This window comes from Cavia porcellus, unplaced genomic scaffold (assembly GCF_034190915.1).
Source record: "Cavia porcellus strain 051 isolate PalLab524CR breed Dunkin Hartley unplaced genomic scaffold, mCavPor4.1 scaffold_22, whole genome shotgun sequence".
Taxonomy (NCBI): Eukaryota; Metazoa; Chordata; class Mammalia; order Rodentia; family Caviidae; genus Cavia; species Cavia porcellus.
The window spans coordinates 21,903,796-21,926,386 of NW_026947505.1; the positions used below are offsets into that span (position 1 = coordinate 21,903,796).

The 22,591-nt window shown below is 39.5% G+C and overlaps 2 protein-coding genes across 19 annotated transcripts in view; one reads left to right on the forward strand and one right to left on the reverse strand.

Annotated features, from left to right (window-relative positions):
- The window catches only part of Syne1 (spectrin repeat containing nuclear envelope protein 1), a 430,253-nt gene extending 425,017 nt beyond the window's left edge, over positions 1-5,236 (reverse strand). For 14 of the 15 annotated variants that reach the window (XM_023564552.2, XM_013151061.3, XM_063233321.1 and 11 more), the window contains exon 1: positions 4,616-4,755. The gene's annotated coding sequence lies outside the window, so the exon portion shown is untranslated. Of the gene's footprint in view, positions 1-4,615; positions 4,756-5,077 lie in introns of those variants that run through there. The other variant, XM_063233318.1, reaches the window with a different exon arrangement.
- Positions 4,310-15,667, forward strand: LOC106027375 (uncharacterized). Of its 4 annotated transcripts, none has more exons than XM_063233331.1 (4): positions 4,310-5,130; positions 6,188-6,304; positions 14,567-14,654; positions 15,192-15,667. In XM_063233331.1, the coding sequence occupies exons 1-2, from the start codon at positions 4,544-4,546 to the stop codon at positions 6,246-6,248; spliced, it is 648 nt and encodes a 215-aa protein (XP_063089401.1). In that variant the 5' UTR covers positions 4,310-4,543; the 3' UTR covers positions 6,249-6,304; positions 14,567-14,654; positions 15,192-15,667. The 4 variants fall into 4 exon arrangements, with proteins under 4 accessions (XP_063089401.1, XP_063089403.1, XP_063089400.1 ...); XM_063233333.1 differs by having other exon boundaries at positions 15,323-15,667; XM_063233330.1 differs by having other exon boundaries at positions 4,311-5,130; positions 14,570-14,654.
- The last annotated feature ends 6,924 nt before the right edge of the window (positions 15,668-22,591 follow it).

Sequence of the window (22,591 nt, forward strand, 5' to 3'; positions counted from 1 at the left end):
TGAAGAATTTTTATAAGATTTGGTAATCAGTCAACTGGGATTAAGTGGGGCTGGTGAGAGTCTAGGTGGAAGGAGGTGAGGTCTCCCCCTGTGGGTAGAAGGCTCTAAGGAGCCTCAGATTACACTAAGGATTCACGATGCCATTAGCATAGCCCAGCGGAAGAGAGACTACATGAGATTTACATACAAATGCGGCATTTTGAAGTAATTCTGTGGAGCCTTTCCCCCACTATCCCTCCATGTCATCCTCTGTGGAATGCTTGCAGTTGATCAAATCCATGGCATCATTACTTGCCGGCCCGGGATCCTCATCCCACTTGCAGGAAAGCCTACGGTCACCAGCACATGTTCTGCCCAATCTTGCCACGATTACGCTGGCACTAACAATTCATACTAGCCTAGATTCACTTATATTCTTCACCACCTTATTATCTTCTCACACCAGTCAGCCTGTGAACATTTCTACACCAGTACTGTGCCGGTAACTTCTATTGCCTTAATAAATTGACAACAAGTATATTTCTGAGCATATGCTACACCCTCTTATGTGTTTTATGTTTACATTTTGGGGGGTACCAGGAATCAAATCCAGGGCCTCAAGTTTGCCAGACAGGTATTGTACCACTAAGGTATATCCCTGGCATGTGCTTAATCAAGTCAATTAAATAATACTGTGAGAAAACACCACCCTATCACAAAAATTCTGGTGCAATATCCTTCCTTTTTCAAGCTTAAGATAAACCATTTTGCTTTCGTAACTCATGTACACAGATATAACCTATGTTGTGAAATTGTGATTTTCTTTTTTTTTTAAACTGGTACTTTAATTTAGTGTCATATGATTTGATAAGAAATTTTAATAAAAATATAATACAAGACTAGGTATTAGAAGATAAATGTGCTAAGCTTAATTCTACCGTGACTAGTTGGGAAGTTTTGATTTGGCTCTGTGTATCGAAGTCCTCAACAACTGCCTGTCAGAGACAGCATGGTCACAGGAAATCCACAGACTTTGGAAGAAGAAATATCTGGATCAACTCTTAATTTTCTCTATCACTGTTATACAGTCTGAAGAAAAGTAAACTTTCCTGAGGTGTCATTTCTTCCTGTAAATTAGGTTTAATTTTACTCTTATTGAAATAAATTTTAAAAAGATAAATATGGGACTAAAGGCATAGTTCAGGGCTAGAACATTTGCATAATATGCACAAGGCTCTGGGTTCAATCCTCAGCACTGCCAAAACAAATAAAAAACAAACACACAAACTAATAAAAAGATAATATGTAACATAAGACATGCAGTTGAGTTTTTGCAAACCATTGGGTTCTACTTCTCTTCTCACATCCTCATTTTCTCCACCAGCCAATGGACAGATGTTAGGAGGGTGCTCTCCAATTCCAAAACCAGGCCAGCCAGAATGACAGCAGAAACAACTACTGCACATCGGGAGACTCTCAAACAGCCTGGGCACTCTGGTGATGGACACAACCTACACACCCAGATTGGCAGAGGAAGACTCAGAGTCATCAGTGAACTCACTGTTGTTCTCAGGGCTATCTGCAGAGTTTTCAGTCAGCGCTGGATATTGTGGGGTGAAGGGTAAGCTAATGAAAGGTGAGGCCAGGTACTGGGATGGAAAGAAAGAATTAAGGGAATGCCAGTGGATTGCATAGCAACTGATAACTTCCGCATCATCTCCAAGTCCTTCCAGAAGGAGGCACTAAGACATAGTAGGTAACCACGTCTACCATACTTAGCAGAAAAGTAAGATGCCTGCAATCATTATTTCACAGAAAATATGGATGGGCAAGCTATGGTAAGGGCCAATATACATACACCAAGAAAATAGCACTGAACAAGACAGAGACTGTGTATCCAAGGGGGAGATGATATAAACAGTATTACAACCAAGTAGAGTGAGTTTGTAATGAAGATCTCAGGACCTCTTTAAGAATAAAAAGAACACCATCTAATGCATATACTGTGCAAGATACAGAGGGAATCTCGACTCTATGCTATTTGAGATTCTCATAGTGGAATGATATTGTCTTCTCAACACCATCACCTGTGAAAAGTTGTCATGACATGTCACAACTTGATTTTTCCTGCTTCTACCCAAAACAGATAATAGGCTACTACAGCAGTTTCTTGTTTGCATGATGGAAGAAATAAATTAAGTAGTAGAAGAACCCCTCTAGGCCATGAAAACAAATCCTACAGTGAGCAATTAAATTTTTAGGTATTGGTAAACTATGAAAGAAAATCCCAAGCCATGCAAAAAGCAGAGTTGATGTATCTTTTTCCATTTGAAACAACAGAAACAAAAGAAAGGAGACTATAAATTCATAAATAGGTTCACAACAGTATGATGTTACTTAATTAAATGTCTAAATCTGTGTAATAAAGCATTAATATTGGACCTACCATTAAATAAAAATTAAAAAGCCACTTCCACACAACTCCTTTAATTCAAGTCTTTTGCTGGAATGATTCCACATAGTGCCTTTTAGTAGTGGCACTAATAGATAAAATGGCTAAAAATGTAGAGAAGAATAGAGACATTCTGGGGCTGACACAAATACTTTACTACTATATGTGTACAGGAAATCAGTAAATAATGCTGATAATTATTCATTACTATGAATTATGCAGGTTAATAATAAATAGTCTTTCCCCTAGAAACATAAGACCATGAGCAAGTAGTTATAACAGAAATTATAGAGTGGGCCAGCATGAAAATCATTGTGTTATGATTCTAAATATTTTGTGATCCTGTAGTATAAAGTATTCTGAAAGGCGTCTGCCACCTTCTTTCCACACTTCTTCCCCCTCGCATATATATTTCACTCCTCATCCTGCATTATCTCTTGTTAGATTAGCTTACGAGGAAGGACACGTTTGAGAGAAGAATCATAAATGTCCTCACTGAGGAAGCTTGGCGCTGTGTGTCAGTCACACTGAGGCCACAGGGTGTGGCTGCAGTAGCTAGGGCTGTGAAAGTGTCACCTATCTTGCCCAGCGATGGGCGGCTCACATCCTGTTATAGTTGCACCTCCTGACAGTTGCAAGGTGCTACGTGTGCTGCACAAATAACGGAAAGCAGGTCCCAGCGGAGCACCCAGCAGTTCTAGAAAATGTTCAAATGGTGAATCCCCACACCCAGCCAGGAAGGAATCGAGTGAAGAATCCTTGTACAGGGAAAATGAGAACAGAAGCAAAGTGGCTTTGGAGAAATCAGTTAAGAAAGATAAATGTGAAGCTATAATGTAAGAACTGAGCAAATATTTTTCAAAGGCTAGCAATGTTATAATGAGTCGGTCTGAAAATGTGATTTTATTTTTTCCTTTTCAGCGTGAAACATATTGTTAGTAGTGATCTGGTACATTTTGTTCTAAATCTGCTACAAAGTAGTAAACAGACTCAGAAATAGAAAATTGATATGCATTTCAGTTACACTGTCCTGATGATGTTAGGACTTTTTATCCATACTATTAATCTTTTGCAGCTTGAGGAATTAAAAAAAAAAAAAAAAACCTCTTACAAAGAACAATCCTCATGACTCACGATTAAATCAGCATTTTGTGCCCAGGGAGGTCAAATTAGTAACCTTTGCATGATAGAAAAATTGTTATGCTTTCTGTTGCTTAGGTCTAGCTTCTGTACACAAATTTTGCCTAGGAAAGAGTTCCCAAATCAAGAAAAAACTAAATGGCATTAAAAGAGAGAGAAATAATTCACTCTGAGCTTTCTTAAAGTCCACAGAACAAAATTCAAATACATATAAGTTTTCTATCCCAAACTGAAAATCTCAGAAATGAACATTCCAAGGATCTAAAGTTTCCCAGATATTTCTCCAGGGGCTGAACCTGACTGTGGCTATGGAGGAGGCCCGAACTTAACAACATCAAACACTGTTATCCCTATCAGCACCCCTGGCCACCCCTCTCCCTGCTGGGCAGAGGACGCGGCTTCCTCGTGCACTGTATCCCAGCCCAGTGCGGTGCACCTGCCGCCCTGTGCACCACCATTTCCTCGAACTCGCCCAGCAGCAATGCAGAATGTCCCTGAAACGTGCCTTTCCGGATGGGAGATGAAACTTAGCCTGCCCACCAGTGCAACTGCACCGCACCATGACAGCGCCAGCGGAGTCGCCTGGGCCTCCGCGCAGCCTTCAAGCCCTGGACTCTGCTCCCCACATTCCCTCCCCCAGCCCTTCCTAAAATAGTCTAGGGGTGGAGGAAAGGAGGCTCCTAGAATCTGCTCAACCCCCAGCATTTCCCATCTGATAGTAGCGACGGCACCGACCATCACAAGAGGGTGGCTGCTTTCGCTTCTGCATCACCGGAGCCAAGGATGTGCCACGAACGGAAATGACAATTCAGGGAGGGGGAATTCATAGGGATATCTACGTACGAGCTGAAAAGAGGCTCTCCAGCCCCCTCGTCTCCTTATCCACGAGGGTTACACACATGCACACCACCGCTACCCTCTTCCTCCCAACCAGCACGCAGAGCTCAGCTTGCAAGAGCAAACTTGCTTGCAATGTGTCTGCAATTTGTTTGTCGTGAACCTGCCTCTCTCCAGTTTCTAGGTGTTTCAGGCTGTAGATTTTACCTTGTCAGGCGGCCTGCTTCGGTTCCCAGCAGCGAGGCGACGCGAGCAGACTACTGCTCCTCCTGGCGCCGCGGGGCGGCGGGTGCGTCGCTGTTCTCCGCCTGTCGCCGGGTCTCGGGCGCGGTCTGCAGAGAGCCCGGCCGCCCTGGTGACCGAGTGCAACAATCCCAGCACGCTCGGGCCCGCGCTCGCCGGCTGGCGCGCACACACTGCCTCCCGCGACCGCTTCCTCTCCCGGCTGAACCCAGGGGATTAGGCCTCCCCCATCCCGCCCCTCGCAGCTTGTGCTCCTGTCAGGAGGAAAGGTCACCCAGAAGGGCTCAGCCTCCGGAGGAGACCCAGCGCCACCTCTGGGCCGCCACACCCCCTGCCCAACCCCGCTCCCCGGGCTCCAAGATGCGTCTGTCCCCGGCAGAGCTGGGGGCGGGACCTGGAGAATCGCTGGCAGCAGCCCCTACTTACCTCCGAGCGTTGCTTGGCTCTGGCTCCTTCTCTGCAGCCGCCAAGTCCTCCTGGTGAGCCGCCCTGTCAGCGGGCCTTTGCATGAGATCCCTCCAGTAGGGTCCAAGTAGGTGGGCAGGGAAAGGCCCGGGGAGCTGGGACTTCCTCCGAGGCCCAAAGATCACGGCTGCCCTGGCTGCTAACTTTTGCCCAGGCTGTCCCTGCACCGCTGGTGTCTCTAAGCAGAATCTGTCTGAAAGGTCAGGAAGTCCCCTGACGGTCCCAGGAAGGACTGAAGTAGTTGAGGAGAGCGTTCCTCGACCTTCAGGAAGATCCTACCAGGTGACTTCTGAAGCTGTCAGATGAATATCACAATTTGAGAGAGACTAGTAAACCTATATTGTTGTGTTCACGAAGCTTACATTTCTTAAGAAAGTACTTGACACCTGGATTGTATTAGATCTTATTTATTAGGATGAGTTTTTTTTTTTTTTTTTTTTTTTAATGCCATCCCGGTGTTGCCTGGTAGCATTCAGGAGAATTTATTCTGTTGTGGTTTTATGGTTTCCAAGCAAAGGCAAACATGGTCTCTCTTCAACAACAATAAAGTCCAAGTCCAACAGGATTACTGCTGCTAAAACTAACTGAAGATGTGTTGTAATAATCTTTTAAAAAAATAAGTATCCTTTGAATCTTCAATTGGAATACAAGACTTTTTATTCTTCAGATTTATGGGGAAACTATTTTGTAAAAAAGATGAAGTTTCTTTCCTGCTGTTTCCCTCACCTGCAGCCAACATTAGCTGTTCATTTTCTTCAAATTATTTCGATTCCATCAAACTGCGATTATAATTATAATAATGTCTGAAACAATTCTGACAAATCAACCTGATGTCTTCTCTCCCCTTGAGTTTATGATTTCTTTTTAGAGACCAAAGAATGACTACCTAAATGCAGGACTTGACAATCCGCAGTCTGGGGCTAGAGGGTGGGGTCACTATCAAAGCCAGCCCTTATCTCTAACTGAAGAGCAAACTTGTAATGGTTGCCAGATCCCCTCCTGGGCATAGCTAGAGCCTAGATGTGGAGAGAGAGCCTAATGTCCTGAGCAGCATGTTCTTTCTCTGCCCAGGTGCCCCGGACCCAGGCCCACAATTTCAGGCTTTCTGCTCAGAAGGGAGGACTGTGCGTAGTTTTTCTTTCCAACTCCTGCTTTCCCAGAACCGCACCCCTGGCTCTTGACGATGAGGTAGGAAGAAATTGCACAAACTTGATATTCCGTGTGTTCACTAGCTGTTTCCTGTGACTGACTTCAAATGCAAGCCTGTAGTACTACTCCTGCCAGTTCGAACTTGACCAGAGCTAACTTCTGCCCTCTCAGCCTCAGAAAAGGCAGGAGCCTGGCATGGCTGGCTGGCATATCTTCCCCATTGATCCCAACTCCCACCATCAGCTTAACTTTATCCTCCATAGAATCCTAAGCCCATTTTGGACATTTAGAGGAGCTTGCCTTTTCCACTCTTCCTGGAAAGTGCACTTTATTTAATTCAAGTTAACGATTGCAAGAACAACTGCTTTATACCAAGTGTTGCCCTGAGCTCAGGAGCTTCAAAAGTCAGCAGAACCTGACCTGGTTCCTGCCTCACCGCGCTTGCTGTATAGCCAGGGAGAGACATCAAAGCAGCACATGAATACTTATAGAATCCCATTCTCCAAGAAAAGGCTTAATGTTGCTATAAGAATTTTCAATGAGGGAAATTAATTTATTTCAGAGATCAGAAGACTTTTCTCAGGGGAAGCATCTCAGCTTTGATGTATGAGAAGATGACATTAATTAGGTAAAGGGAAGCTGGAGGCTGGAGGAGCATTCCAGCACTGGGCATGCGCACAGGATCGGGGAAGAAAAACGCACTGTGCGTTTGACAAGCCAAGGAAGACACATGGGACTGGCCGCAGAGGAGAATCCAGGGGTGAGGGAGGGAGCAGACGGGGAGCAACAGGCCCAGTGAGGCTCAACGTAGAGCTCTTCAAAGCTACCCTGAAGAGATACATCTTTACATGGTGCCATTGAAGTCGTCTCCCCATATTGTCTCATTGAGGGGCACAACTTAATTGTATTTACCCTTTGAGATTTTCCCTTTGGCTAAAAGGTGGAAAGCAGATTAGAAATTGGGGCCAGAATCAATGATCATGCATTAGTTAGGAATGTACTGCAGTAATCATTTAGAAAAGGATCATGGCATGCATTATTAGAGTGATGGTGGTGGAAACAGTAAATAGGTTTGAGAGACACTTAACAGATAAAACATACAGGGCCCGGGGTCACATGTGCAACTGCGTGTGTACCCCTCTCTACCCCAATTCATATGTTGAAACCTGATGGGATAGTGGTGGTGGGATAATGGTGGTGCCTGTGAGGGGTTTCACGTCATGAGAGAGGCACCCTCATAAATGGGAATAGTGCCTTTGTGAGAAACTCACAGAGAGCTCTTTGAATGTTCTCCCTTGGTGAGAACACTGCAAGAGCATATCTATGAACCAGGAAGGGCTCGCTTCTCAGACGTGGAATTTTCAGGTGCCTTTGAACATTGACTTCCCAAACTTTCAGAACTGTGGGAAAATGCATGTCATATAAAAGCCTTCTGTGAATGGTATTACATTAGAACAACATGCTGTTCTAAGACATGAGCCAAAAAGAAGTTGGAAGGGTTATACTTTATCAAAAGAGTGGATAAAATCTTGGGTTTTAGACAAGAAAGTCTTAAGTCCCATTTCTACCTTTAATTACCTGTGTGATTTTTAGCTAGCTATTTGGCTCTCATGAATTTGTTTTAGCAACCTATGAGTCAGGATTATAATAACATTTCTTTTATAGGCCTATTGGGACTAAATGAGTTAAAACCTAGAGAGCATTTAGTACACCAGTATCTGGCATGTAGTCAATAAACACAAGATGCAATTAACATCATTATTCTTGTCATAGTTATGATCGCTTATATTCTACATGTGTCCAAAGTTGGCAAGCAAAGGGAAAACTATCAGTCTCTACCTCACCTTGCAATAACTTGATTGAGCTAGGACACCAATTCCAGAGAAGAACAAAATATAATCTCAGGGCCAGAACAGGCTGAGATTTAGCAGCTAGAGTATCTGTCTTCTCACATGGCCTCAATTTATACAGAATGCTGTTCTCAAGTTACTGTGGCTGGACCCCAAATATCGTCTCTACATTAATAGGAGGTAGGAAAGTGCAGCAAACTTGCAGATTGTTTTCAGCTCAGCTGTATCCCAATGCCTGCATTGCTACGCTCCATACTCTTGGAAAATAGGAGTTATGATGCTCATAAGAAGTCAGTAAATATTTCTGTCATTGCCATTTCTATTTTATGCAGTTGTGTTAATATTATGGAAAAATTGCAATATTTAAAACCTGCCCATTTATCAAAAACAGCTATCCCCACCAGAGTTGCATCTAAACTCACCTGAGCACGTGTGCAAATTAATAAGCGTATCTCTTCTCCTGCCTCTCTTACACAAACTCACCTATCTGTGAAACCAATTATTAGGAACATTACAGTAAACTGCTAAGTCAAACATCTCTCTTACTTTATAAAAGTAAAGACAGATGGGTCTGGATGGAGTCAGCAACAGTCTGATTTGAGTTTAGAAACTTGGGAACCTCTTGCCAGGTAATGAGCTCAAATAGAGTCAATGCCATCTGCTAACAAGGAAAGACAGGATAGGCAGGAAAAAGGGGCTCACTTTTCCAGCAAAGGGAATGCCATATCCTATGAATTTAAGACTCAAAGGACTCAAATTCACCAAATCCTCTAAAATGTCCCTTTGTCCAATTTTCAGAGCTTATTCTTTTCAGTAAGGACCTATCTTTTACATAAAATACCTAAAAAGGTTTTCAGTTCATCTTGCACAGTCATTTGCAACCTATAGGAACCATAGGAATTGATCTTTGGCTTTATCAAGGATGCAGCTGTGAGTGCAAGTGTTTGAGCAGTTCTCTGGTTCTCTGCTTATGCCTCAATCTAAGAATATAATGCTTCTGTGTTTGTCCCTTTCTTCTTAGGGTCACTAGCATAGCCAGAATTAGCTGACTTCCACACAGTCCTTTCTGTTCTCTTTTGTATCATAAAATCATAGAGAAGTAGCCAGCTTAATGCCCTAACATCTTATCTTCAGCAGGCTTTTTACTTCAGAATTCCACAGGAGTTGATTTAAGTAGCTGCTTGCCACCATCTTCCAGGTCTGCTTAGAATTCTATTTTGCATTGTCAATGAGGTCATCACTGTTGGTAAATGCAAGCAGGAAAAACAAAAACAAAACAGCAGTCCCATCTTTGAAGCAGTGTAAGCATAACACATCGTGTCAGTACTCTTAAAGTAAATGAAAGAAACTTGAGGGTCCAGTACATGAAGTTCAGTGATAAAAAGTCTTTGGAAAGACTGAAGAGGTTGTGTGGCTGCCTTTGGCTTTCAGGTGGTACCACTGTGGGTGCATCCAAACTCTACAGGTTGCTGCTGCCACCCAGAGGTCAAAGCATTGCAGCAAATCACCAGCAGTCTCATGGCAGCCTTGCTCTGTGGCCCTTCCTGATGATGAAGCTGGGTTCAGCCAGCAATTGAAGAACACCTGCCATGGCTGCCACAAGAGGTGCTGTGTCCTCCTTGCCACCCGAGAGTCTCCTGTGACAGCACTGACAGACTACAAACTCTGGTCAAACCTCTGAGGAAGGGCAGCCCAAGAAATGAAATTCCTGGACTTCTAAATTCAAAGATATGAGAAAGAGAGAGAGAGACAGAGACAGAGACAGAGACAGAGACAGACAGAGAGCAGAGAGAGAAGAAAGTTTAATGAACGAAAGCTGCTTGCCAACAAATAATATACAATACAAACACAACCTTGATTTGGACAGGTTAATGCAAATGTTTAAAGTAAAACTCACAGAAATTTCATTGTCAAAATCTGAATCTTTTTCATCTATTATAACTCATAAATATGAAGATTCACTAAATTTCATTTTAAAACTTTTTAAATGAAACATAACACATTCGTTTCAGCATTACTGCTGAATTTTAGGATGACAGCATTAATTCTCCAATGTATTTTCTTTGCCACTGTCCTTCCCTTGCTTTTTTCAGGATCTGCTTTTGTCAGATCATTGTTGTCTTTTCCTTTTGTTGCTCAATCGCTCCCATGATAATAGTCATGGCCTTGTCATTATCAACAATATAATTATTTGTAATGTTATCCAAATCAAAAACACATCACTTGTTGACCATTGCTTCCATTGTTTCTAGTCTTCTGTCTAGTTTTCCAGTCCTAATGCTGAACAAGAATATATATCCATTGGTGAAAATACTGTAGTCCTTGCAAAACGTTTGTTTGAATTCTTCAATTGTTTCTTGGAAATTATTAAGGTGGATGTTTCCTTTAATGAAACAAGATACTTGAGTTTCATATGCTACAAAATTAGTATAATAAACACACCAATCATAAATTTTGCATGTGAATGGCACCCACTTGAAAGAGGTATTTCTAGGTGCATGAAATACATAACCCACATTATTCATATGTATCAACTCAGTGATCTACAATAGTCTCTCCTCACCTGTAGTACCCCTTTCTGAAGTTTCAGCTACTTGTGATCAACCATAATCTTTATATACTAAATGGAAAGTTCTGGAAATACATAGCTCATAAATTTAAAATTGCACCTTGTTCTGAATAATGTGATGAAATCTTGTGTTGTTCTTTTCTATCTGCCTGGGATGCACCCATAGATAAGGGGTAACTACTGGGTTCCTCATCTTCCTGTTCATTCCCTTAAGCTGAATCCCCTCACAGTCCTTGTTTACTCAGTACACTCATCCCCTTTATTTACAGTCCTTTCATCTTGCCATATTCCCTTGATCAAACCACGTTTCTGATCAAACCTTCTTTACACCAGAACTCGTACTGTTGAGCAAAGCTAGACAAAGACTTCATCATGCAAACTGGTCTTTGCATTCCTGCTCACCAAGGCAAACATCCCTGAATACACAATTTATCTCATCAATATGTTATTCCACTTCCTAAACAGATTTCATGCTTCTTCTCGTCTCCTCCAAATTCCAACTTTTCCTTCACATTAAAATTTTCAGGTGATAACCTTGCTCGGACATTTTAAGCAAAGAAGAAAAGTTCAATGAATTCCCACCAGCATCTTCTATGCCCTGCCTCCTTCAGTGCTCATATAAAGCACCAAACTTGTCTTCTAATGCTTTGAATAAACTGTTAAGCTTCTGGCTATGGTGAACTCCTCCACATATATTCTTGACTCACCATTTCCAGCCAGCATATTTTTCTGTCTTCGAGCCATTACTTTCTTTTCTGTTTATTAGCTCATCCTATCAGCAGGGAATCGTGCTGCTATCACTCCCATACTACTAATAATTTTAGGACCTCCCTTGATCATCACCTGAGTTCCAAATACAACCTCATTTATCTCCTTGTACTAAGAAAAGCAAAACACGACAAAAACAAAAACCAAAAACAACTTCTTAGAAGAACTGTCCCTCCCACTGTTGGCAAATTCTCTATCCCTCTTGGCCTGGAACTGCTGCAGCCAAGCCTTTCCTCACTCCCAGCACCCCACCGTATCTAGGCAACCAGTGACTACTTTGCTAATTTAAATGGTCTGATCTCTGCCCTTTCACTACCTTCTAGAATCATTTGACAACTATTATTTACTCTCTCCTCCTTAAAGTACTTTTCTACTTTGGCTTCTGAACTACTTTTTTCTCTCACTTTCTTGCTTCTTCTGGTTGGATTTCCTTGATTCTCATCATATGCTATTTCCATCTTTTCTTTCCAGCTCGAAGACTTTGAAGGACTAAGGACTCCATTTGTGGAGCATTGCTGTTTTCCAACTGCATTGATTTCTGGGCAGTCTTATTTAGTTTTATGGGCTAAGTGTCATGAAAATATTATTAATTCTCATACTTAAATTTCTAGCCCAAGCCTCCCCTATAAACTCAAGACTTATTTATTCAATTGACTTCTTGTGGTTTCCACTGGAACTTCAAAAGCTATCCCAAACAAAATAGGCCAAAAATGAGCCCTGTGATCTTTTCTTCCAAACCTGCCACTCTGTCTTCCTTTCTTCAGTTTATGACATTCTGTCTTTCTAGGCTGCTCATATAGAAGCCTTGGTGTCATATTTGACTGTTCCTTTGTCACTTTTCACCTTCAGAAAGTAAACCACATTTACTCTTGTCTTTAAAAATTATCAACAAAATGTCCTTGTTCTTAAAAAATACCTGAAATATTTACCAGCAGTATTTTCAATGTGCTCTTATACAGATCAGAAGAAGTAACCTAAAGAAAGAAAGAGAAGAACAAAGAAGTAAATAGGGAAAAAGTAAATAATTGACAATTCTGACTAAATGTCTGTGTAATGTCTTGAAACTTTCCAGTAGGTTAAATCAATCTAGAATTCATCACTGTGCATCTCAGCTGTTTCTACCCTATACCATCATCCCTGGCCTTCAGACTACTCTTAATATAATTAATATACATAATATATATAATATAATTAATATATATAATTTCAGTATGAGCCAAGAAATGTCTTGCCTTTGTTACAAACCCCAGCACTCCATCTTGCTTTACAAGAAAGATGAGGCTCTCTGTGACCTATGAGGCCCCACATGATTTTTTCCTCCCTTCCTATTAACTCTACCCCCAACTACAAATCGCCCCTTCACTTACGGCTCTGCAGCTACATACATTCCTTGACATTTTTTAAAGTTTCTGGGAATGTTTCAGCCTCAGGACATTTTTTATATGATGCTCCCTCTGCCTTGAAAATTACTCACCTGCCTTATGCCCTTCACTTTTTCAAGTCTTTTATCAAATAATCACCTCCTCAGTAAAGTCTTTCTTAAATGTCACACCTAACAATTTTAAGTACCCTCCACTCTGGCTTGAATATTCTTTCTCATGTGCTTTGTTTCCCCAGCAACTGGCACTAATATTGAATTTACTTTCTTCCTGTCTAGTTTATTTTCTGCCTATTTCTAAAATATGAACTTTATGAATGCAGACCTTTTCGTTTTTCAACTTTGATATTTCCTGCATTCAGAATGTACACATAAAAGATACACTCAATAAATATTGTTAAATGAGTAAATGTATACTGTTCCAATTTTACAATAGTTTATAGAACTCTACCTATCTTCAAACATCTAGTTTATTATTATCAAATCCCCTGAAAGTTGTTTATTCAAACCTCTGGGACATCCTGACCCTTAATGGGCCACTAGTACAGATTATCTCTTATTTTATGACATAAGGAAATAGAAAAGGATATTTATCTTTCTTTTTAGCTCCTTAATTCTATCTTTTCATTGACAAGTTTTTAACATTTCAGAAAAACTTCTGCTTCTCTGATACTTTTGGCTAGCTGAGCATACAATTTTAGACCTGAAATAGATCTTGATAACTCGACATTTCTGAAATTCTCTGATAATCACATCTGAAGTACATGCTGTTTTCATTGTTTCTTTGGTTTTGTATTACTCTCCAGGTATGTTGAAACCTTTTCTTGGCCTTCATCATATATTAATATCATCTATCTTTTTCTGTTTTTATTTCTCTCTTTTCTCAACAATTGCAACATTTTTGAGATACTTTTAAAAATTATTTCAGGGAACCACAATTTTATCCAGCTTGTGTATGACAACTTGAGTAAATACTGTTTGGAACTGAGCATTTGTTTACAAGATAACTGTGCCAGTAATGACATCAGGTCATGGATGAGTTTGCAATGGGAAAAGATCATGTACACCAAAAACTTCTTAATTGGATTCCTCTAAAGAGTGTTCCAGAGTGGCTGAATAAACTCACTAGCACAGTTTTATGGGCCACTGGCAATATTCCAAGAAGCTTCTCAAAAGGAAAGCAGACCTTTGTTTATGAATTCACCTTCCTGGTTTGTTTCAGTCCACACACCTATTTTGAGGTAGAAAATTTGTGTGTAATCATCATAATCAAATTTCTGTGTGAACACATGTCAGTTCAGACTCCTCATGATACAAGTAAAGCAAATTCAGCTGACACTCACAAAAATAATACAGAATATGTATAAGCTAATAACAATCAGAAGAATAGATCTCATGACTGACCCAAAGCTTCCACCAGGGATCTGGTTCTTTTATATTGCTATGTCTTCTGTTGCTATATGTTGTGCTCTTTCTAAGATATTCTTCTCATGTCCATTATATGTCTACTGGCAGTAATTTGACCACCGCATATCTCTTGGTTTATCCATTGAGAGAAAAGGTATAAATTACAGGCAAATATCTTAAAATTTAACACAATTGGACTAGGTTAGATTATGCACTCAACACCCTCTTCACACTAAGCATTGTGTTCAGGAAGAATAAAATGACTTAGTTGGCTTTTATTCAATCAGAAACCACCTCTGATACTAAACTGGCATGATATCTTTTCAAAGCAGATGGTCTACAAACAAGACGAAGATAACCTCTATTTGTACGCAAAAGAGAAATAAACCAGGCTTACTGGATTTGGGATAATTTGAGGTATGTATTTTTGCTTTTGTCTCATTCAAGGGGTCAAATTACAAAGTGTGGATGGGGCATAGTGAAATCTTAAGGCATAACATTTGGAATTTAAAGTGAACAATAGTAGAGTCATAGCTAATCTTGGGCCAGTGAAAAACAAAGGAGACCTCACTGGAACCTGAAGGAAGAGTTTTGTGACAAGTAACATATTGGTAGGAGCAGGGATCCTTGAGGTCAAAGGAACTTCAGAGGAGCTTAGGAAGGGAGACGGAAGAGTTAAAAGAAATTAATACTCTAAAATCTTTGCTTTCTTCTCTTGGCTCTTGGGCCCTTCATTGTCCAAACAAAATCAGAAGCCCAAGGATGAAGGAGCACAGTGATGTCCAAGTTGGACATCCTTCTAGGGTAGTCTACAGGGTGGAAAGGACCCAGAAAGGAAAGGCAGGATAAATGGAGCACACTCTGCACAGTATCTGAGTCAAAGCCAGAGGACTATGAGGGAAGTGAGATAAGAGAATACACCTTGAAGAGTCAACTAACCAATATTTCCTGTAGGTCAGAAGAGTCACTCATAAGGAACCAGGAACTTTTAAGATATACAGATGGCATCTAGCATTCAAAAAAGGAGTGGATGAAGTCTCTTGAAATTATTTCTAATATCACATTATTTGTATGCTTTGATTTAGATATAAATGTCCCTCTAACACCTCACATGTTAAGAGCTGGGGCTTTTGGAAAGTGATTGACTTGTGGGGATGCTCTACTCATCAACAGATTAATCCACTAATGAGTTCTTCATTCAATGTGCTCTTAAGAAATGAGACCTGGTCAGAAGAGGCAGTTTACTGATGATGGTATGACTGGGAAAGACACTTTCTTGTCCCTGGCTCCTCCCTTGTCTCTGTTTCCTGTTGCTATGCTGTGAGAAACTGTCTTCTGCCATGCCGTCCCATAGTGTCATTTTTACCTGGGATCCAGCTGACCAGGGATTGAATTCACAAGACAAATAAACTGCTCTGTTAAATTGCAAATGTTGGATATTTTGTTCTAGCAGCAGGAAAATGATTAATATAATATATATTAATTCTCTTCTGTTACAATGACAGAAGCGTGGGCCAACTATTTATCTTAAGTAACCATATTTTAAACATTTTATGTTGATGTCTTGCTTAATTTTCTCTCACTGTTGAGACAAAAAGCTTGACACCGAAAATGAGAGAAGGAAAGGTCTATTTGCTTACAGTTTTTGGAGGTTTCAGTCACAACTAGCTCCAAGGCAGGTGGGATGGCTGAGGGACAGCCATTCAAGGTGGCAACAGATTACAAAAGCAGCCAGAGCAAAAGGACAAAATGGGGAAATCACGCCTCCTTCTGCCCCTTATATTGTATGCTGGTTACCAGCTCCTGGGCAGGTACAGCACTCACACTGTCAATGCCAGCGCTAGACAATGAACCAATCACAAATGCTAGATTTAGCCACTCAGAAAGGCCCACCTCCTCCCGTGACTGCCTGAGGCTTTGTGGGGACATTTAAACAAGCCACAACAGTTGATTAGAAATACGATTTTAATAATAAGACGTGTTACACAGTTAAAGATTATTTCTCTTCAATTATCTTTGAGCACAGTTTTGAGATTGCTCTGTCTATGTTCTAAAATCAATCCAGCAACCAACAGGGCCTAAAGTGGATATGAAAAATGAGTTTTGCTTCTCCAAGCACAGAAATACCGTGTCGCAGTGTGGCTACTGTTGAGACAGCTGTCATAATTGTAGGAGAGTGAAAAATACTCCTTCTGCTTGTAGAGCTAGCCTTAGGAGTTTCAAGTGGATATTCCACTGTACAACACAGTTTTCAGCTTCCTCCCAATGCACTTTGTGTCACAATAAATGCCAAGGTTTGAACAAAATATGACTCTTCAGCATTTCTACACATGCCAAATACAGCTACAGCCTGTTTAAGGACACGTATATGTTCAAGAAAAGTGCTACATGATTTTGTGATCATACCAGTACCACAGAGTATGCTGACATAAATCTAGGCAAGATTGAGCAATTGCTCAACATGGACTCGGTACAATAAAGAGAGTGGCAAGCATAAGAGATATGAGGGACCTGCTGACATAACATTGGATGCTACTTTACAGCCAACGTTTTCCTCTTATAAGTACAGTAGATGAGTGATAGCAAAATTTAGCATAGTAAGTTATGCTATGTTAAACAAGTAACATAGTCATTTAGTATCATGATCAAGTATCATGCACTGTACATGCTACACTTTTAAACAACTGGCAGTACATTAGGTTTTCTACACCACCATGATCACAAACACACAAATAACGGTTTTCACTAAAACATTACAGTGGCTATGATATCACTAAGTGACAGGAATTTTCCAGTTCTATAATATTCTAATGGAAACACTGTGATATATGTGCCCGTTACTGATTGAAATGTTCTTATTCAGTATAGGACTATAAATTCTTATATGCATACCATTATAGCATATATGTCTTTGTATCTCTATCCTCAATTTAGGAATAGACTTCTTTTCTACCAATAACAGGAATAACAAGAACCCTGTCTAATGCAGTCTTGGGGACCTCTGGTGTACACAGTGAATAGACTGAATGCATCACCAAGAAGTCACTGCTGTAGCTGCTGAGGCAATAGAGGCTATAGAAACCCCAGTAGGATAAAAATGCCATCTGAAATTTATCACCAACCATCATATCCTGTTAGCATTTTAATCTTTAAGACAGATACAGTCTCAAGGTTCATCATTTTAGGGTTTAAATTGCCTGAATTCTGCTCCTATGTCCTGTTATACTCCTCCAAAGATTTTAGTCCAGCTGGGCCTCTGACATCAGCCTGGCCTGGCAGAAGCAATGTAAAGAGCCTTAGGACAAGAGCTCAGTAGCCAAGCAGCAGGCTGGTTATGGGACATGTTTGCCTTCAACATGGGTGCCTCTGTGATGCATTAGTGACTTAATTCTCTGTAACTAGATCTCGTCTGTCTCTGTCTCTGTCTCTCTCTCCCAATAAATGGCTGCCTGATTTGGAGATGGTTTATGTATTGTCTTATACACACAGTCAAAACCACCATGATGCACGCTTTTAGGGATTCCTGAAGGCTTCCTGCTTAGGGACATGCTGAGCTCCTGATACACATCCTTGGCCATTCATACATCACCATTGGGTCTTAATTTGGGTTTAGAGTCTTTGTTATTGTCTCCATCCTGATTATTCCAGAATTTCACTGAAAAATTGCCCCCACATGAAAGTGATACCTCCATTCAAAAGCAAATATTTACAGAGATACCTTGATTCAATTTTCTCCACAATTCTGGTTGCAATCATAATGGATGAGAATGCAGTTAAATCTCCCCTCTGTTAGCATTTAAACTAACCACTCAATTTGATTCAGTTTTCATCCAACTTGGTTTGCCATCAAAACTGTGGGAAGAATCAAGTTCATGAACTGAGGTACCATTATAAATGGAAAATCTTTAGAAATAGTTCTGTGCTCTTAATATGTTAATAATTATTCTACTTCTTACACATCTTATATGGTGAAAATTTAATCATCTCACTATTCCTAGAATAGCCAACTTGGTCCAAGTCACCACTGTCCTTTAATTGTATTATAACCTGGGTCTCCTAATTGGCATGGCAAAAGATAAATTCCAAAAGAATGAATTTAAAGTCTAGCATGATTAATCTTATTAATGACTTGATAGGATAAGAATAATTATATTAGTGTTACATTTTAACAAGTTTAATCCACCTTCTGTGTGGGGTGTGTTAGTCTACTAAAGTTTCCAAAACAAAACACCATTAACTGGGGGATTTAAATATGAGAAATTCATTGAGAGGCTTGAAGCCCAAGATAAAAATGTTAGCAGAGTTAGTGTCTAATAAATTTTCCCTGCTTGGCCTACAGATGCCTCTTTTTTACTGTGTCCTCACCTGAACTTTGATCTCTACACACACATCCCTGGAACCTCTTTCTTCTAGTAGGAAGCTAGTCAATAAACTTCTAGTAGAAAGCCAGTTATCAAACTTAGGGACCATCCTTATGATCTCATTTAACTTTTATAAACATAAAAGTATTTTTATTGGTACATAATGATTTGTAGTACATAATGATTCATTATAGGGAATTAGTACATGTATATGACATTTCTTAATTCTAACTTCTTCCCAACCTCCTCTACTCTCCTTCCTCCTGCATTCCTACATATTATATACATATATAATTTTTAATTTTATTGGTACATGCACAGTACATGATGTTTACTCCTCATGTGGAGTTGGTATATGTGCACAGTACAATTCAATGCCTTTTACCTTTCCTTTTTCTTCCCTCCCTTTAACCTGCCTCTATCTCTTGATCCTCTTCCCCTTTGAGAAACACCTATTTCCTTACTTTTTATTATCTATCTCTTAGTCTGCTCTTCATTTTTACTTTGGGTTTCTCAAATAAAGGAAAATGTGACATTTAAACTTGTGTGTCTGATTTGTTTCACTTAACGTTATGGTCTCAAGGTCCATCCATTTTCCTACAAATGGCTTCCTTTTATCTTGCTTAATGACTAGCTAGCACCCTATTGCACATTAATGCAATTTTTTCTTTATCCATTTATCTCTTGTTGGACAGACAGATCACTTATAATATTTAATTATTATGACTTGTGATGCAACAAACTCAGACATGCATGTTCACCTAACTAACTACCTGTGCAAAGGCCTTTTCACCAAATACAGCTGCACATAAATAGTTGGGGTTGCACAATTCAGGCCATACCAGAGGGATATGAAGTCAAAAGAAAGAGTACCATTGTATGAAGTAAGAGGAAATGAGGCTCAGATTAAGTTGATTATCACTGAAAGACAAAGAGGATGGCTATGAAAGAACGTTCAGAGTTGTTATGATTCAAATATAAAGTATCCCCAAAGACTTGTGTATGGATGGTTTATCCTGGGTACCTGAATGGGCATTTAGAAGGTAGATTATAATTCGAGGAAAAAGGTCACTGGGGGTGTGCATTTCAACGGTACATCTCTTCTTGGGGTCTTTTGTCTTCTTTTTGCTTCTTGGCTGCCACAAGGTGAGTGATTTTCCCATGCCAGGCCCTCCACTGTGATGTTTCTGCCTTGAAGCCAAGGTTGACTGTGATATGAAACTATGAATCCACATAAAGCTTTTCTCATTTAAGCTGTATGTGTCAGATAATTTTTCCCAGCAATGGAAAGGTAACTAATACCATAGGTAACAGCTGCCATGACTAAACGATTGAATATAGAGGCAAATAAAAGGGAGAGATTTATGAGAAATCATAAGCATGGAGCCTTATTCAAAAAATCTTGTTGCCTTCAAGAAAAATAGAGCCATAGTTTTTTTTTTTCTTTTACACACCAATCCCAACCTGCTATTTCTATTTCCTATGTCTTCCAAACTGTCCTTACAGCACAAATTCTGACATCCTCCATTTGGTTAATCTTCCTTAAAACAATTCTAGGAAGAAAATCCTTCATGTCCTCCTTCTCATTTCTGCCGTCATGTTCTAATCTGTCTGCATTATTTTTCCTTAAGGATCCATACATCCAAGTTATTGCTCGATAATTTACATGTATAGGTATCATTTTAAAGGCAATTTATTTGCAAAGAGAGAAACAAAATGCATGTAAAGATGCACCATTTTGCAAATTATGCAGTGTGGTTTTGGGTGCCTAACCCTAACCCTAATGCTAACCTGTCTCCCAAAGTAATACTAAAATATGAATAAATTAATATCAACTCAGAGGTCAGGGGATACACAGAGAATATCATGAAAAAGAGGCTGATATATTTATGGACAGCTGTTAAAAATAGATTGCAATAGAAATTGTATTACTTGAATCATTTGTACTAAATTCTTGAAATTTATATAATAGCAAAGCCTTTCATATGCTGTATCTGAATTATCTGGGAAGCTTGTTAAAAATACATCTTCTTGAATATATGCCTCTCATGTTCTATTTCTTCTAATCTAGAGTAAGTCTTGGAACTCTATAAGCAAACTCTATGAGCAACTCAGACCCCCAGCCAAGTTCAGGAACTAGTTTCAAAGAGAATACTGTATATCCTGTGGCCAGCATCAAGATATGAATACTGGCAATGTGGGTTGTGATAGTTCTCTTATTCAAAAAATGAACTATTGTGTTGACTTTCCTTTTGAAACTGATGAAATAGAACAACCTTAAAGGTAGCTTTGGAAAGAAATATCGTAACAGTATTGAAACTGAGAACTCTTGCAGCCCAAAACCACAAATAAAAATCCAAAATGAAATAGCAAAAAATTAATAACTGTAGGTAGAATGAGGTTAAAATGCCTTTTCATTACATTTTGAAAATTCTAATCATAATAGATGCAAAAATATTTATGTCTTTGCTTTTGTCTTTCAAACACTGAAGACAAAAAAGTTTCTAATTTCCTTCTAAGGCAATGTCTCCATTTCTCTCCCTCATAGGAACTTACAGATAGATATTTATAATAAATCTTACAAATGATTTTAACTTCTTTTTTGTTGTACAACAATATACTCAACCCATTGACATTTAGCAACATAAAAATAAAACATAAATGAATACCATTGTGCTGATTCATAGAAAATGCACAAGGAGTAAGATAATTGCTGCTGGACTGGTAAGTTATTCCAACTGCATATGGGACAGACAGAATATCGATTCCCTTGAATATATAGGTTACTACACAAATCACCATTTAATGGTACAATATATTTATTCTTTGTTTAATATCCTTTAAAGCAAAACAAAAACAAAACCAACTCAAATATGCAAAAGGACCAATAAACCTCTAATACAATAAGAAAAAATCAACTGTTGCCATAAGCCAAAAATTTTTATAGGTGAATATATAATGTTATGCCATTTCTTGGAAGAATTTTTTTTAAAGAAGGTAAAGTAAAACAGAATAAAACCAATAAAAACAAATCAGTATAAGTGATAAAGAACTTCAAAACAATACAAAATCAACATTAGCTACCATAATGCCTCTTGTTGTCTTCAAAATAGCTGCAGATACATACCTTTAGACATAATAAAAATCAAGCAGAACAGAACACAATAAAATCAATAAAAATAAAACAATGAATGCAGCAAAAGACTTCAAAATAAGACAATAGTAAATCCAAAATAGCTACTGTAATATTTCTTGCTATCTTTGAAATTGCTGCTCATGCCATTGGATATAACAAAATCAAACAAAACAAAACAGAATAAAACCCAAACCAACAAAACAATGAAAATGATACAGGACTTCAAAACAAGATATTAGGAAATTAACAATGGCTACCACCTTCAGAAGGAGATGCCCCCTAGATGCCACACTGCATACTGCTGTCCTCTGAACAGATGATCAGACCACTGGCACTAGACCTACCAGGTCAGTGAAAAACCAAAACACCACAAGCATCAAATTGCATTTGACCTCAGTAGCTGTCATCCCAGTCTGTGTTTCTCTGGAACAACCAGCCACTTACCTGGGGTGGGGATGGCTCTTCTTTGTTATCCACATGCCTGAAGGCATTGGGATCTGGTTGTCCGTCAGCTGCTGGCGGCCCATGCATGGCACTGGTTCATGGGGCTTGCTTCATGGTGAATCCTTGTTCTCTCCCTGTACAGTCGGCAAATGACACTGGAGAGAGGAGAGGTTGGGGTCTGGCTGTCTTTGAAGAATTTGTCTTAAAAGTTAATGCTCCTTGTCTATAGGAAGCTAAAATGAATGACAGATTTTTAGCTATTGTTTTTTAGTCTCTTCCATAACAACTTGCAAAATACATGCATGTAATTTAAAGAATCAAATAATTCTACAGGTTTATTCTTCAAAATAGCAGTCTATTATCCTCACTATCTTCTATTTCTCCTTCTTTAGGGGCTTCAAACTGGAACTCAC